General features: G+C 43.1%; 1 protein-coding gene across 1 annotated transcript; it reads right to left on the bottom strand.

The window, feature by feature from the left end:
- Positions 1-10851: 10851 nt before the first annotated feature.
- Positions 10852-14329, bottom strand: CCR4 (C-C motif chemokine receptor 4). Its single transcript, XM_023214667.3, has 2 exons — positions 14183-14329; positions 10852-12476 (listed from the first exon to the last, which is right to left on the bottom strand). The coding sequence occupies exon 2, from the start codon at positions 12423-12425 to the stop codon at positions 11343-11345; it is 1083 nt and encodes a 360-aa protein (XP_023070435.1). The 5' UTR covers positions 12426-12476; positions 14183-14329; the 3' UTR covers positions 10852-11342.
- Between the last annotated feature and the right edge of the window lie 1128 nt (positions 14330-15457).

Here is a 15457-nt window from a genome sequence, read left to right as displayed (position 1 = left end):
AGACATCAATCAGGCCTCTGTTGTTATATATTGTCTATCACATTTCAATTAGTTTTAGAAAACAGGAAGATCCCCGAACTATGAACTTTTTACTGCACCTTAATTGGAAGTCTTTCTAGTAATAGAATGAACAGATCTGTAACCCTCAAGAAGTTCTTAAGGACTCAGATTAGAAACAACTCTTGTGTTTACAACTCAAATTCATTCCTTCATATATTTACCCTCTGTCCACTGCACGAACTCCCTCAAATTCTTCCCTGGTCATTCCATGAAGAGGAGCCCAACTAGGTCACACAATGCTCTGTGTGAACCATCGTTCACTTTATTTGCATCTGACATTTTTCTAGTGACATCAAAACAATTAGGAGGAATCTCCCTAACCAAGGTAACCATGGAGAGGTGGTTGTACAGTCTAGTCTCAACGCAGATCCTTTTCCTGCCTGCTGCCCTCCAATGATAGTCTGTTTATATCAAGTATGATCAAAAGAATTCAAACATTCTGCAGGCTTCAGCATGCTATCTGGTACCTATCTCATACCACAAACTCAGCTATCCATCCTCAGGACTGATGTCAGCATCTTCTTCAAAGCACTGCACATCTCTGTGGGCAGGTGTTATATCAGGATGACATGCACATGTTCAAGTCACCTGGGAGCCCTATATTCCAGAATATCTCTGTGTGGTTTATTTTAGTCAGTTCTCCATCATCACAAAGTTCTCCTTTTTTTCCTAAAATGGAAATATTGCTACTGCTTTGGCAGATTATGAAAGTAATGCATGTTTGCTTAAAGAAATAAAGAAGCCTAGAACATACAAAGCATAATTTTTTCCTCTATAAAATGGCTAATAGTTTGGGGTTTATACTTCCGGGTTTTCAAAATGCACTTAAGATATTATGGACATTTGTGAATGGTATAGGTATATAGCTGAAAGTTATTCTTTTTAATGGCACCATATTTCATAGTATGAGTATATGTTAATTTACTTATTATTAAGCATTTCAACCATATAGAAAAGTACCAAGAATAATGTAACAAACATCCATGTGCCACTTGCTAATTTGAAAAAAGTTCAATTGCATTTAACTGCATCAAATGACCCTGTTTGTCATTTGTCTTTTGACTTTTTCTTTGGGGATGTTTTTGTCATGCATATTTTTAATTCACAGAGTTGAATTTATTAATCTTTTCCTTTATGGCTTCTGAATTTCCTTTATGGCTTCTGAATTTTGAGTTATTTTTAGAAAGGCTTTGCCTGCTGCACAAATTGTGAAGAAATTGTACCATGTTTTCTTTTAAAACTTTTATTTTTCCAATTTTTACATTTAAATATTTTTTCTGTTTGGAATTAAGCCATGTATAGTGTGACATATGAATCAAGTTTAATTTTTTTTCCAGATGCCAATACATTTGGCCCACTTCTGAATAAATAGTTTATTGTAGTCCTCCTTTGATTTAAGTTGCCATCTTTAATATGCACTAAATTCTCATGTGTATTTTGATCTCATACTAAACTAGATCTCCCATTCTGTTTCATTTGACTTTCTGCAACATTGCTGTATATTTTAATTAGCTAATTAATTTAACATACATGTTAATTTATAATATGCATATCCTCATTGTTCTTCTTTTTCAGAGTGGTCCAGGCTATTTTTGTTGTTGTTCATTCTTACGTAAACTTTTAAATTAGTGTATGTAATTTTTAAAAAGCTATTAATATGTCTTGAAGAATAACGTATTTAATAATTTAACTGAAAATAATTTGCGTTTTTTATACCATTAAGCCTGCTTGTATAAGGCCTTTTCTGGCCTAGTGCTGTAATAGTGTTTTAAAGTAAGTTGTTCCCGTATATTTTCTATCTGTTTCATACTATGTATAGATAATACATATTTTAATTATGATTTATTTCTATTCTCTTTCATAATGTGGGTCTGTTATCCCACATCTTGATTGTTATTTGTAAATATAAAAGTAATTGAGTTTGATGTATTAACATCTTCCCTTATTAACTTACATAATTATCTTATTGTTAATAATAGTTTTTTAAGTAATTCTCTTGGGTATTCCAATTATTCAACAGTATCATTGGAGCTAGAGATATTTTCCCTTCCCCTTTCCAATTTTTTAAATAAACTTTGTATTTTAGAAACAGTTTTAGATTTCCAGAAAGCTGGTGAAGATGGCACAGAAAGTTCCCACTTACCACACATCACATTTCCCCTATTATTATTATTATTTTTTTTTTTGAGGCGGAGTCTCGCTCTGTCGCCCGGACTGAAGTCCAGTGGCCGGACCTCAGCTCACTGCAAGCTCCGCCTCCCGGGTTCACGCAATTCTCCTGCCTCAGCCTCCGGAGTAGCTGGGACTACAGGCGCCCGCCACCTTGCCCGGCTAGTTTTTTTTTTTTTGTATTTTTAGTAGAGACAGGGTTTCACCGTGTTAGCCAGGGTGGTCTCGATCTCCTGACCTCGTGATCCGCCCGTCTCGGCCTCCCAAAGTGCTGGGATTACAGGCTTGAGCCACCGCGCCCGGCCAGATTTCCCCTATTATTAACACCATATATTAGAATGCTACCTTTGTTATACTTACTGAACCAATATTGATACATTATTATTAACTAATTTTCATTCTTTATTCACGCTTCTTTAATGTTTAGCTAATGTCCTCTTTCTGATCCAGAACTAATGACATGTAGTTGTCTCCTTAGGCTCCTCTTGGCTGTGACAGCTTCTCAGATTCGCTTTTTTTTTTTTTTTTTTTGAGACGTAGTCTCACTCTGTCGCCCAGACTGAAGTACAATGGTGAGATCTCAGCTCACTGCAAACTCCGCCTCCTGGATTTAAGTGATTCTCCTACCTTGGCTCCTGAGTAGCTGGAACTAGCCACATGCATCACCACGCCCAGCTAATTTTTGTATTTTTAGTAGACAGGGTTTCACCATGTTGGCCAAGCTGGTCTCAAACCCCTGACCTCTAGTGATCCGCCCGCCTCGGCCTCCCAAAGTACTGGGATTAGAGGCATGAGTCACTGACAATTTCTATACCTCTACCTTATTCCCCTTATCTTGTGGAGCTGGTACCTCCAGGGCAATGTTATATAGAAGTGGTGATCACAGGCATTCTTTCCTATTTTTAGCTAGCTGGAATGCCTCTGGAGTGGCCTATGACGCCTTCTCAGCTGAGATAGACATATTTTATCATGATAATGAAATATTTTCTGTATTTTCCTATATTTCTCTAGTATTCCTCTCCAGATTACAGTCAATGGTGTCATTTTTCTTAGTATTTGTCTTTGCATTTAATGTGCTTATGTTTGTGTTTCTGCCTAGGAGGAAAGCAATGGCAGCAGTTTTCCAGGCTAGCTGGCTTCACAACCCGATGGCTCTCTTCTTTTCTGCTGCCACAGAGACGAAGACTGTCTGCCTTCAGCAAATTTGAAATTTGGCAAACCTGCCTCCTCTGCTTCTCTGAACCAAACTGGGGCCAGGAAGACTTCTGACCCAAGTGCTGATCACCTCTCTTCCTACAGCACCCCGTGCACCCTCTGCTCAGGAAATGCCTTTGGTGTGTTGCTGACGTCCGTACCTGCTGCATCTCTCACGGCCCTGCACTTCACCGTTTCCCACACAGGTTTCGCCTGATCTCAGCTGCTTTGGGCAGACCATCCAGGTATTTTGGAGTCTGAAAAGGATCTCTGTCTCCAAGTCTGGTGCAAATGCAGTTTGGGGGTTTTAAAATTCATTCTTCTTACTGCTGGTTCACAATTTCTCAGAAAAGGTGAAAATGCAGACTTTTGCAGTTACATTCAATATGAAAAGTCTTAACAAAGTAATTTTTGACCTAAAGCCCACCAGTATTTCTGGAACAATTCAGTCAGTCTTTGAACTTGGTCACATAAAGTCTTATTAGAAATACAGTGGGGATTTTGGAGATAGGACTAGCGAACTTTGTGTAGTTAAACAGAAACTTGAATTGCCAGTGTAGAGTACTTGATTAAGAGATAAGGAAATCCACTCATTCAGTAAAAAATAATTGAGCTTTGTGCTAGCCATTTTACTAGGCAGTTAGGTGGTGGGTATTTTTGGTGGAGTGAGTCTAATTCATGATTAAAATATTGTTTCTCCTGAACCTCAATTTCTTGGAGTAATAAAATCAACCTTATCTACTTTAAGAAGAGGGTAAAATGAGTGTAAATATATAAAAGCACTTGGATTTCTGATTTTCTGAAAGGGGAATTTGGAGCTATTGTAAGCTTTCAAGGGGTAAAGTATTATGACCACAAAAAATGGGTGGAGTTTAGGTCTAGTTCATTTGAGTCAAGAAAGGCTGGTGACGGAGTGGACAGTCTCTGGATGTAGGGTACAGGATATAGCATGACAGATGGTTGTGGCATGACCAAGGGTAGAGATGGGCTGTAACGATAACAGGAATAAGGTGTGTAGGAAAAAGATGCCTGAGGGCTTGAGACAGGGAAATTATGGGGCCAAAGGAAAACAGAGGCGCCAACGGTTAAGTGAGGTTGATGGTTAAAAGACAATGAATGAAACACATCCCTGATGCAGAGATTATGTCTCCTCATTTTCCCACTCCTAAGTCAGTTTCCATTTATGTTAGGTGCTCACTTGTCCCCAGTGTGATCAGAAAGTCCTTGTTTTAGGCTGGGATTCTGGAAGCATGCTCTGAGGCTCTGAGATCAGCATGCAGGAGATTTAGTAGGGAGTCCTCTTGGAAGCCACATCTGTAAGGGCATAAACAAAGCAGACTGGGGCTGGACGTGGTGGCTCACGCCTGTAATCCCAGCACTTTGGGAGGCCAAGGCGGGCGGGCCACCTGAGGTCAGAAGTTTGAGACCAGCCTGGCCAACATGGTGAAACCCCATCTCTACTAAAAAATACCAAAAAATTAGCCAGGCTTAGGGGCGGGCACCTGTAATCCCAGCTACTCAAGAGGCTGATACAGGAGAATCGCTTGAACCCAGGAGGCAGAGGTTGTGGTGAGCCAAGATCACACCACTGCACTCCAGCCTGGGCAACAAGAGCAAAACTCTATCTCTAAAAAAAAAAAAAAAAAAAGGAAGAAAGGAAGAAGGCAGTTTGGACAGTGGGAAAAGTGAAACTGCAACACAGTTGCAACAGAGGCCTCAGCTAATCTCACTGGAGCTGTGGAGTAGCAATGGCCCTTGAGAGTTATCCCAAATCTAGGCAAGGGGCAAGTGCTTGCATGTCCTCATTATCCAGTTACTGAATATGAGCTGCCCCCAGGGAGGATGATTCCTGAAGGGAGACCAGCTGAGAGTTATCAGGGCCAACATTCCCGATGACTAGTAGAGTGAGTGCTTCAGTCCTGAACTGGTGGGTGTGTGGACAGCACCCCTTAACACCCTGACAGTCTCAAGCCCAGAGCAGGATGGCAGCTGACTCAGTCCATGACTCAAGGCTGCTGCCTCTTGGCTCTGTACTTTCCTTTGGTCTCACCTTTCCCTACTTTGCTCCACTGCCCCACTGCCATGCACTTTAACTACAAGAAAACCCTACAACTACCCCCTAACCACACAGTGCCCTCTTAACACCACTCTGCCTTTTCAGATGCTATTTCATCAGCTTAGGAAGCCCTTTCTCCCTTCCCTTCATCAAAATCATGCATCCCCTACAAGGTCTACTTCAAAAGTTAATCATATTATGAGATTTGAAATGTAATCAACTTCTCCTTTCTCTGGAGTCCCAAAGTATCTTTCTTGTGGCTTGATTATCACACTTGTCTTGCTTGCAGTATAGTTAATCCTGCGTTTGTGTTTCCTTTATCGGATTGTTAATTCCGTGAATGGCAGAACTTACTTCTTTATTCCTTTATTATTTCCATAAACTAGCATTCTGCTTGGCACAAAATAGGCAACTCTTTTTTTTTTTTTTTTTTTTTTTTTGAGACAGAGTCTCGCTCTGTCACCCAGGCTGGAGTGCAGTGGCCGTATCTCAGCTCACTGCAAGCTCCGCCTCCCGGGTTTGCGCCATTCTCCTGCCTCAGCCTCACGAGTAGCTGGGACTACAGGCACCCGCCACCTCGCCCGGCTAGTTTTTTGTATTTTTTAGTAGAGACGGGGTTTCACCGTGTTAGCCAGGATGGTCTCGATCTCCTGACCTCGTGATCCACCCGTCTCGGCCTCCCAAAGTACTGGGATTACAGGCTTGAGCCACCGCGCCCGGCCAATAGGCAACTCTTTCAACAGAAATCGTTCCAAATTGTTATAAGAGTTTCTTGCAAATAATCTCCCTAAAGGTCTAAAGACCCTTTGGCTTCACCCTGTATTATTCCTTCTCATGAAAAGCAGATGAAATTAATTTACTTATTCAATAGAATTTGAGAGCCTACTATGGGACAGATATTGGCTGGACTAGTTCCTGTCACTCTTATTGTTATGTTGTTGAGGTAAAATTCACATAATATAAAATGAACCATTTTTAAATGCACAATTCAGTAGCATTTAGTATATTCACAACATTGTGCAACCCATGCTTCTATCTAGATCCAAAACATTTACATCACCCCAAAAGCAAACCCACTTCTATTGTTCCTGAGCAAATTACACCTAGGCTAGGTATGTTGCAACAAGAAAGACATGAATCTAATGTCTGAAAGTTGTTTTTGTTTTTTTTTTTTTTTTTTTGAGACGGAGTCTCGCTCTATCACCCAGGCTGGAGTGCAGTGGCCGGATCTCAGCTCACTGCAAGCTCCGCCTCCCGGGTTTACGCCATTCTCCTGCCTCAGCCTCCCAAGTAGCTGGGACTACAGGCGCTCGCCACCTCGCCCGGCTAGTTTTTTGTATTTTTTAGTAGAGACGGGGTTTCACGGTGTTAGCCAGGATGGTCTCCATCTCCTGACCTCGTGATCCGCCCGTCTCGGCCTCCCAAAGTGCTGGGATTACAGGCTTGAGCCACCGCGCCCGGCCAGTCTGAAAGTTTATAGTTAAACCCATCTTTGTTTAGAAATCATGCTGGCTGGTTGGGTGTGGTGACTCACACCTGTAATCCCAGCACTTTGGGAGGCTGAGACAGGCGGATCACCTGAGGTCAGTAGTTCCAGACCAGCCTGGCCAACATGGTGAAAGCCTGTCTCTACTAAAAATACAAAAATTAGCCAGGCGTGGTGGTACATGCCTGTAATCCCAGCTACTCGGGAGGTTAAGGCAGGAGAATTACTTGAACCTGAAAGGCAGAGGTTGCAGTGAGCCAAGATTGCACCATGACACTCCAGCCTGGGCGACAGAGCAAGACTCCATCTCACAAAAAAAAAAAAAAAAAAAAAAAAACAGTAGAAATCATGCTGGCTTTCTTTCCATGATTCTTTTGCTTAATGGAAGAAACTTTATTCTGGGTGTTCTAAGAGGGTTATGTTTGGATGTCACCAGAGGTTCTACATTCCTATCCTGAGGGAATATTCTCTCCAACTTTGAGAGAGAGGCGCTCTCACTGACTTTGAGAAAATGAAAGACCCATTCTCAGGCAGAGATACGGAAGCCACTTGGATTGCACCTCACAGACTTGGTACAGCCTGTGATGGAAATGAAGGGGCAGTAAAGCCCCTCTGACCAGCTTTTGTACTTTGGTGCCCTAAAGTTTATGTCTCACTACAATTAAATGAATAAAATTAACAGCTCTACCAGGACAAGAGAGGCAGCCTCTGATTGGACAGATCCAAAAGTTTCCTTTATCTATGACCTAGAAACATAGGTGCTTTGCATTCATCATCTTTTTTTTTTTTTTCAATCCCTCTGAAGTATGTTCTACAGAAGAGAAAACTGAGGCTAACATAGAAAAGTAACATGCTCAGACTGACAAAGGAATGCAGAGCTAGGATTTGGCAGATCATAGCCCAACTCACAGAGGTTGTCTAAGGAAACTCTGCCAGGGAACTGGCCCATCCCTAACATCTTTTTTTTTTTTTTTTTTTTGAGACAGAGTCTCACTCAGTCTGCACCCAGGCTGAAGTGCAGTGGCATGATCTCTGCTCACTGCAACCTCTGCCTCCCAGGTTCAAGTGATTGTCATGCCTCAGCCTCCAAAGTATCTGGGATTGCAAGCACACTGGCTACTTTTTGTGCTTTTAGTAGAGATGGGGTTTCACTATGTTGGCCAGGCAGGTCTCAAACTCCTGACCTCAAGTTATCGGCCCACCTTGGCCTCCCAAAGTGCTGGGATTGCAGGCATGAGCCACCACGCCCACCCCTAACTTATTCACTCTCGTCTCCAAGTCCCCTACAGCGGGACAGCGACACACAGCGGGACAGCGACACACAGCCCGAAGAGGACATGGCAACAGTGAACGCTTTGATTCCTCCCCTTGGGTGAGTTCACATCTACAGCATGTGGTGAAGCAATGGCTCATCAGCAGCTCTGATTCTCATCCACGTCAGGAGATCCAACACAAACACGATCAGGAAAAAAATGCTCCCTGGGGCTATAAATGAGTTTATTTTATTTTATTTTCTATGAAGACAGCATCAACTTTCCCTCTTTAAAATCACTTTACTGAAAATAAATTTTCTGGAAATGCATTCTTTATAAATGTAAAGCGTGCAAGAATGTATAAACATAACAAAAGCATTTGTAACTGGTTAACTCAGTTAATAGCTTGCAAGATAAGTTTTTGTTTTGGGAGGAATTGGAGGTCTCCCAGATTTTGTTGGAGTATTTGCTTAATTAAGGCTATAAGGACAGAGATAGCAATTTATCTTAATAGTATGAAAGGATTAATTAAATGCTTTAAATGACTAACCAGTCCAGGGGCGATGGCTCAAGCCTGTAATCCCAGCACTTTGGGAGGCTGAGGCAGGCGGATCAGCAGGTCAGGAGACCAAGACCATCCCGGCTAACACGGTGAAACCCCGTCTCTACTAAAAAATACAAAAAATTAGCCAGGCGAGGTGGCGGCACCTGTAGTCCCAGCTACTCGGGAGGCTCAGGCAGGAGAATGGAGTGAAACCAGGAGGCAGAGCTTGCGGTGAGCTGAGATCGCGCCACTGCACTCCAGCCTGGACGACAGAGCAAGACTTCATCTCAAAAAAAAAAAAAAAAGAAATGACTAATCAAACTTTTGAGTCACCCAAAAGTTAAAAACTAGGGCCAATGGCTGGGCCTAGTGGCTCACACCTATAGTCCTAGTACTTTGGGAGGCCAAGGTAGGTGGATCGCCTGAGGTCAGGAGTTCAAGATCAGCCTGACCAACATGGTGAAACTCTGTCTCTACTAAAAATACAAAAAAATTAGCTGGGCATGGTGGCGGGTGCCTGTAATCCCAGTTACTTGGGAGGCTGAAGCAGGAGAATTGGTTGAACCCACGAGGCAGAGGTTGCGGTGAGCTGAGATCGTGCCATTGCACTCCAGCCTGGGCAACAAGAGCAAAACTGTCTCAAAAACAAAAACAAAAAACTAGGGCCAATATTTTAAGAGAGGATGATACTTTTCAAATTTCATAATTTTTTAACAACCATATTTGTACAATGTCAACAATAACTTTGTTGATTATTTTTATTTCAATTGATAGCAGGCACTTCAAAATGATTAAGGAGGTATTATCATGCTTTATTAATCCTTAATTTTAATTACGAAGGGATTGTTTATAAACAAGTAAAAGAACTTGGCTGGGCGAGGTGGCTCACGCCTGTAATCCCAGCACTTTGGGAGGCTAAGGCAGGCAGATCACCTGAGGTCAGGAGTTCAAGACCAGCCTGGCCAATATGGTGAAACCCCGTCTCTACTAAAAATACAAAAATTAGCCTGGCGTGGTGGCGTTTCCCTGTAATCCCAGCTGCTTGAGAAGCTGAGGCAAGAGAATCGCTTGAACCTGGGAGGCAGAGGTTGCAGTGAACCGAGTACCACTGCATTACAGCTTGGGTGACAGAGTGAGAAATAAAATAAAATAAGACAAAATATAAACAAGTAAATGACCTCAAATAAATGTATTCTTGGCCTATGTATTATTTAATTTTTTTTTTTTTTTTTTAAGACGGCATTTCACTCTTGTTGCCCAGGCTGGAGTTCAATGGCGTGATCTTGGCTCACCGCAACCTCCACCTCCCAGGTTCAAGCGATTCTCCTGCTTCAGCCTCCCGAGTAGCTGGGATTACAGGCATGTGCCACCATGTCTGGCTAATTTTGTATCTTTTAGTAAAGACAGGGTTTTCTCCATGTTGGCCAGGCTGGTCTCGAACTCCTGACCTCAGGTGATCCACCCGCCTCAGCCTCCCAAAGTACTGGGATCACAGGCCACCGCGCCCAGCCTATTTAAAACTTTTTAATATTCCTCTGTTATAATTAGAACAAAACATGTCCACAAACAAGTGAGAAACTGTGTTTGAATTTTCACAAATATGTTTGGATTTTAAACGCCTTGTAGTTCGTGTTTGGAAATCAGACCATTCTAATGTCTTCATATCCTCACCCTTATATCAGTATAAAAAGTTTGGCTTCAATTAACAGATAATCCTTTACAATAAAGAACTAAGATCTGGTTTCATTACTTCGCTAATTGTTACTTCATACATCTGGCTCAATGGAATATACTATGCCTGAGATATATTATTAGAAAAACAGTTTTCTAGGCTGGGCGCGGTGGCTCAAGCCTGTAATCCCAGCACTTTGGGAGGCCGAGACGGGCGGATCATGAGGTCAGGAGATCGAGACCATCCTGGCTAACATGGTGAAACCTCGTCTCTACTAAAAAAATACAAAAAACTAGCCGGGCGTGGTGGCGGGCGCCTGTAGTCCCAGCTACTCCGAAGGCTGAGTCAGGAGAATGGCGTAAACCCGGGAGGCGGAGCTTGCAGTGAGCTGAGGTCGGGTCACTGCACTCCAGCCTGGGCGACAGAGCCAGACTCCCTCTCAAAAAAAAAAAAAAAAAGAAAAACAGTTTTCTATATTGTTCCACAAAAGCAAGAAATTAATTAGAGGGCCCATTTGCCAGAGCAAAAGGTAGGGATTTACTGCATCAGCCAATGCTCTGCAATTCCCTCTGGAGAAACCCATCAGTTCAGGTTAGAAGGGAAAGTCTTTGCCTCGCAATATTACCTACAACTTCATTCAAACACTGCTTAGAGCTCTCATCAGACTGACTCATGCCTGCAGGCAAGCCTGGTGTGAGGAAGGATGCCTCAGCCCAGGTGAACCCTTGCCAGGCTGGACTTGTCTAGTGGGACAGAAAAAGTTGCCTGCAGGGTGAGAAGCCATCTTTCCACTATGGGTGTAGGCCGTCCTCCTGACACTGGCTCAGGAATCTCTTACTAAAATACAATTTTAAGTAAGCTCTGAATGTGGAAAGTTCATTGACTCTGTGTTTCAGCTTTTCATTTTTCTACAGAGCATCATGGAGATCATGATCCATGGTGGACTGCGTGTAAGATGAGCTGGGGGTGTCAGCAGAATAAATTTGGAGGAATCCACAGTATTGGCAGAGCATAAAAAGGCCCCTGCAGGTTTTGAAGAGCTGTAGGATGTACTTGCGAAATTTCTCCCCCAGAAAAAAGTAGATGATGGGATTAAGGCAGCAGTGAACAAAAGCCAGAGTTTCTGTGGCCTGGATGGCATAGTCCAAGTATCTTTCAAAAGTGCAGTCCTGAAGGACTTCTAGCTCCACCAAGGTCTCTAGGAAGAGCACTATGTTGTAAGGTGTCCAGAACCCAAGGAAGAGGACCACCACGGCAAAGATCATCTTCACCGCCTTGTTCTTCTTCTCGTTTTTACAATGCTGCAAGGTTCTGATGATCATGGAGTAGCAAAACAGCATGATCCCGAAGGGGATCACCAATCCGAGAATGTTGATTTCCAGGGAGCTGAGAACCTTCCACGTCGTGGAGTTGAGAGAGTACTTGGTTTTGCAGTAGGTATGGTTGTGCTCAGTATAACAAGTGCTGAACAGAAAGCCAGGAAGGGAGGCGAACACAGCCACTGACCACGTAGCTAAACTGGTGATGACCCCATAAGTCAAGGTCCTTGCCCTCAAGGAAAACACCGCATGCACAATTGCCAGGTATCTATCAATGCTCATAAGCATGACGAAGAATATGCCGCTGTAAAAGCCCACCAGGTAAATCCAGGAAATCATCTTGCACAGACCTAGCCCAAAAACCCACTGGTCTGCGGCATAGTAGCCCCAAAACGGGAGGGAAAACACGAAGAGCAGATCCGAGATGGCAAGGTTGAGCAGGTACACGTCAGTCATGGACCTGAGCCGCTTGTATTTGAACAGGACCAGAACCACCACAGAATTTCCAAGCAGACCAAATACAAAAACCAAGGAGTACAGCGGGGGCAGGAAGAGCTCCCCAAATGCCTTGATGCCTTCTTTGGTGCAAGGCTTGGGGATATTTTCATACAGATAGTAATTGCTGTATATGCTTTCATCAAGGGTGGTGTCTGCTATATCCGTGGGGTTCATTTTTTAACTCTACAGGCTCCTCAAGGCAGGTCTGGGCCCAACCAGAAGAAGCTAATGAGGGGAAGAGCAAAGGAGATTTTTGTGAGAACAAAAATAAACCAAAGTGTTGCTAAATGCAGAGTATAGCTGCGTACTGTTTTGCTCCAGGTCTGTATGTGCCTTTCCTAAGATGAAGGGCTCGGTTACTCACAGGGCCCTGCAGCCAGATGAAATAATTTTGGGCTTTGGAGGCAGACAGGTTTGTTTCAGATTCCAGTTCGGGCACTCACTAATTTTCTTACCTCTCTGCTAGGAGCTTCAGTTCTCTCATTTGTAAGTGAGGATCGTAAAAGCTCCTTTTCAAGCAGGTGTTCTTCAAGGATGTATTTCAAAAAGATATTTCATAGTCTGGGGTTACTGAAATCACTTTCAGGGATGACAAAATCAGTTGAACAATTCTCAGTTGGGTGTATTTTATATGCATGATCATGATCATCGTCAAACTGCATATAAAAATCATTTCTATGCACAGAATCCTATTAGAGTGGGAATTCGCCTGGTGGATCTAGAAAACACACATTGCAGCCAGAAGTAAAACCTCTATCTCCCCAACCACCTTCACTCCTATCTAAATTGGTAGATAAAGAGGTTGAAATCTTCTTAAAATTTATCATATGCTGACATGTCTATCAGAGGAATTCAGGGCTGAAGGACTTTCCGACTCAAGGCCACTCCCTTGCTTCCTTCTTGAGGCTTTTGTGGGACCCTCACGTTCCTTGTTAAAATCCTTTTCACATTCGTCAGTAAACTCACATTCGCTCTCTCCCCACACCCTCACCACCACACACCCAATGCCCAAATTGTGTTTCTCAAGAAAGAGCTTCTGAAACCAGATGTGCGGTGGCCCATGCCTATAATCCCAGCACTTTGGGAGGCCGAGGAGGGAGGATCACTTGAGCCAAGGAGCTCCACACCAGCATGAGCAACATAGGGAGACCCTGTGTCTACAACAAATTGTTTTAAAAGTTAGCTGGGTGTGATGGTATGTGTTGATAGTACCAGCTACTCAGGAGGCTGAGGCGGGAGGATCCCTTGAGCCCAGGAGTTCAAGGCTGCAGTGGGCTATGATGGCACCACTGCACTTCAACCTGGGCAGCAGAGTGAAACCCTGTCTCAAAAAAAAAAAAAAAAAAAAAAAAAAAAGGAAAGAAAAGAGAAGAAAAAGAAAAAAAGAAAGAAAAAGATTTTGGTTTACTCATGCAAATAGATACTGAACACCTGCTGCATTGCAGAGTCTCCAAAAAAGTTTGTTGAATGACTAACAATTCTAGTCTTTCTAGTCTTTCTCCACCATTTTACCAGTGAAAATGAAAGGCATAAACAAGGCTGAGGAGTCAGGAAATTATCAGGAGAACAAAAAACCAGGAGACAGAGCTGGTAAGGGTCTGGAATTATTCTGTAGACCTTGTGTGTGTGATATTTCTTGCCTGGGAGTCTTGCTAGAAGCAAGAAGCAGACAAGTGTATATTTTTTATGAAAATGATCTACTTATTTTGGGCATGTGGACTCAGGCCAGATGTGTGCAGGAGGAGAGTCCCACATAAATGAATGCCCATCAGATGAGGGCTCGGAGGGTGTGGGGACAGGTAGAAGGTGTGTGGGCTGCAAGGTAGGTGCCAAGTGTAAGCCCTAAACTCGCGAGGGGCCTGAGCGTCTGAGCCAGGTCCAGAAAGCAGTGTGCGACCCAAGACCCTGAGAATGTCCCCATCCCCACTTACCTTGCTTTTCTGAAAGCGGCTCTGAGGAAGGTCTGTGAGGCAATGCCAGGCTTGCTCAGGAAGCACGATGCTAAGAAGGACCGGTGCCTTTCAAGGGTGCGTGGCTTCCTGTGAGCACGAGTTCTCTCCCTCACCCAATTGTACTGAGTTCAAGTGGGGTTTTTTGATAGAAGTAGGAAGCAGAAAATGATTCTTAGTCATTTCCCAAGACTGAAGGCCAAGAAGATGTGCTAAGAAAAGATTAAGGAAAAAAATGAAGTCAGTTTCTTTTTAAAAAAGAAAATTTTTAGTTTTTAAAAATGTATTTGTTGGCTTTTAAAAAAGAGATTTTTTTTAAAGAAATAGGGTCCCCCAGACCGGTGTTCAGTGGTGCAGTCATAGCTCACTGTAACCTTGAACTCCTAGGCTCAAGTGATCCTCCTGCCTCAGTCTCCCAAGTAGCTGAGACTAGAGGTGCAAGCCACCGTGGCTGACTAATTTTATTTTTTGTGGAGATACGGGTCTTGCTACATTGCCCAGGCTGATCTTGAACTCCTGGCCTCAAGTAATCCTCCCACCTCAGCTTCCTAAAGCATTGGGATTATAGGCATCAGCCACTGCTTTTTGGCTTTTTAGTTTAAAAAAAAAAAAAATCCATTTAACTGGCCATATGCTGTAGCAACGATCTCTACATTTTGGATCAGCAACCTGTTTGTTAGTTTCTCATCATGGATATGCAGGGGCCAGCAATCAAGTTGTGCAATGTTCTCCTGACAACTGGGATCTGAGAGGCCAGAGTGAGAAGGAAGGCCAGAGATAGTCAAGAAAAAGGATATTAAAGAAGAGAGAAGAGAAAAACTCGTCCAAATGTATGTGTCTGTGAGTGACTTGGAGGGCATTAGTCAACCACATTGTTTGATTCAATAGTTGACATGGCCTCAAACCAGTGTGAAGTGACCTGGCAAAATAGCTTCAAGTCCTTTTGCAACAGGAAGACCCTTACCCAAGCGCCTTCTGCTTGGAGATTGCGGAGCTTCGCTGGCCGTGGTCTTGGCTGAGGTCTTGATCTTCACTTTGGAATGTGGGTAGCAGTCATAGCCAAGGAGCTGACATGAGCCCTAAGTCTCTCATAGCCGCAGCTTTTGGCAACTTCCAGATGCTTTCCCTGTGTTTCAACACTTGCTTAGCTCTTTGGTTCAACTTAAAAGAACCATAAATATCATTCTTTCTGAGGAATTGGCATAAATAGGAACTAAAACACTGAGCTAGAATGGTGCTAGGGAACCCCTTTTTTTT

This window comes from Piliocolobus tephrosceles, chromosome 2, assembly GCF_002776525.5.
Source record: "Piliocolobus tephrosceles isolate RC106 chromosome 2, ASM277652v3, whole genome shotgun sequence".
In the NCBI taxonomy this organism is placed as follows: domain Eukaryota; kingdom Metazoa; phylum Chordata; class Mammalia; order Primates; family Cercopithecidae; genus Piliocolobus; species Piliocolobus tephrosceles.
The sequence above is the reverse complement of the archived record's forward strand: the minus strand, read 5'-3'. Positions and strand labels throughout refer to the sequence as shown.

Excerpts from the sequence above, each read along its gene's own strand:
- CCR4 (XM_023214667.3), bottom strand. The coding sequence starts at position 12,425 with ATGAACCCCACGGATATAGCAGACACCACCCTTGATGAAAGCATATAC.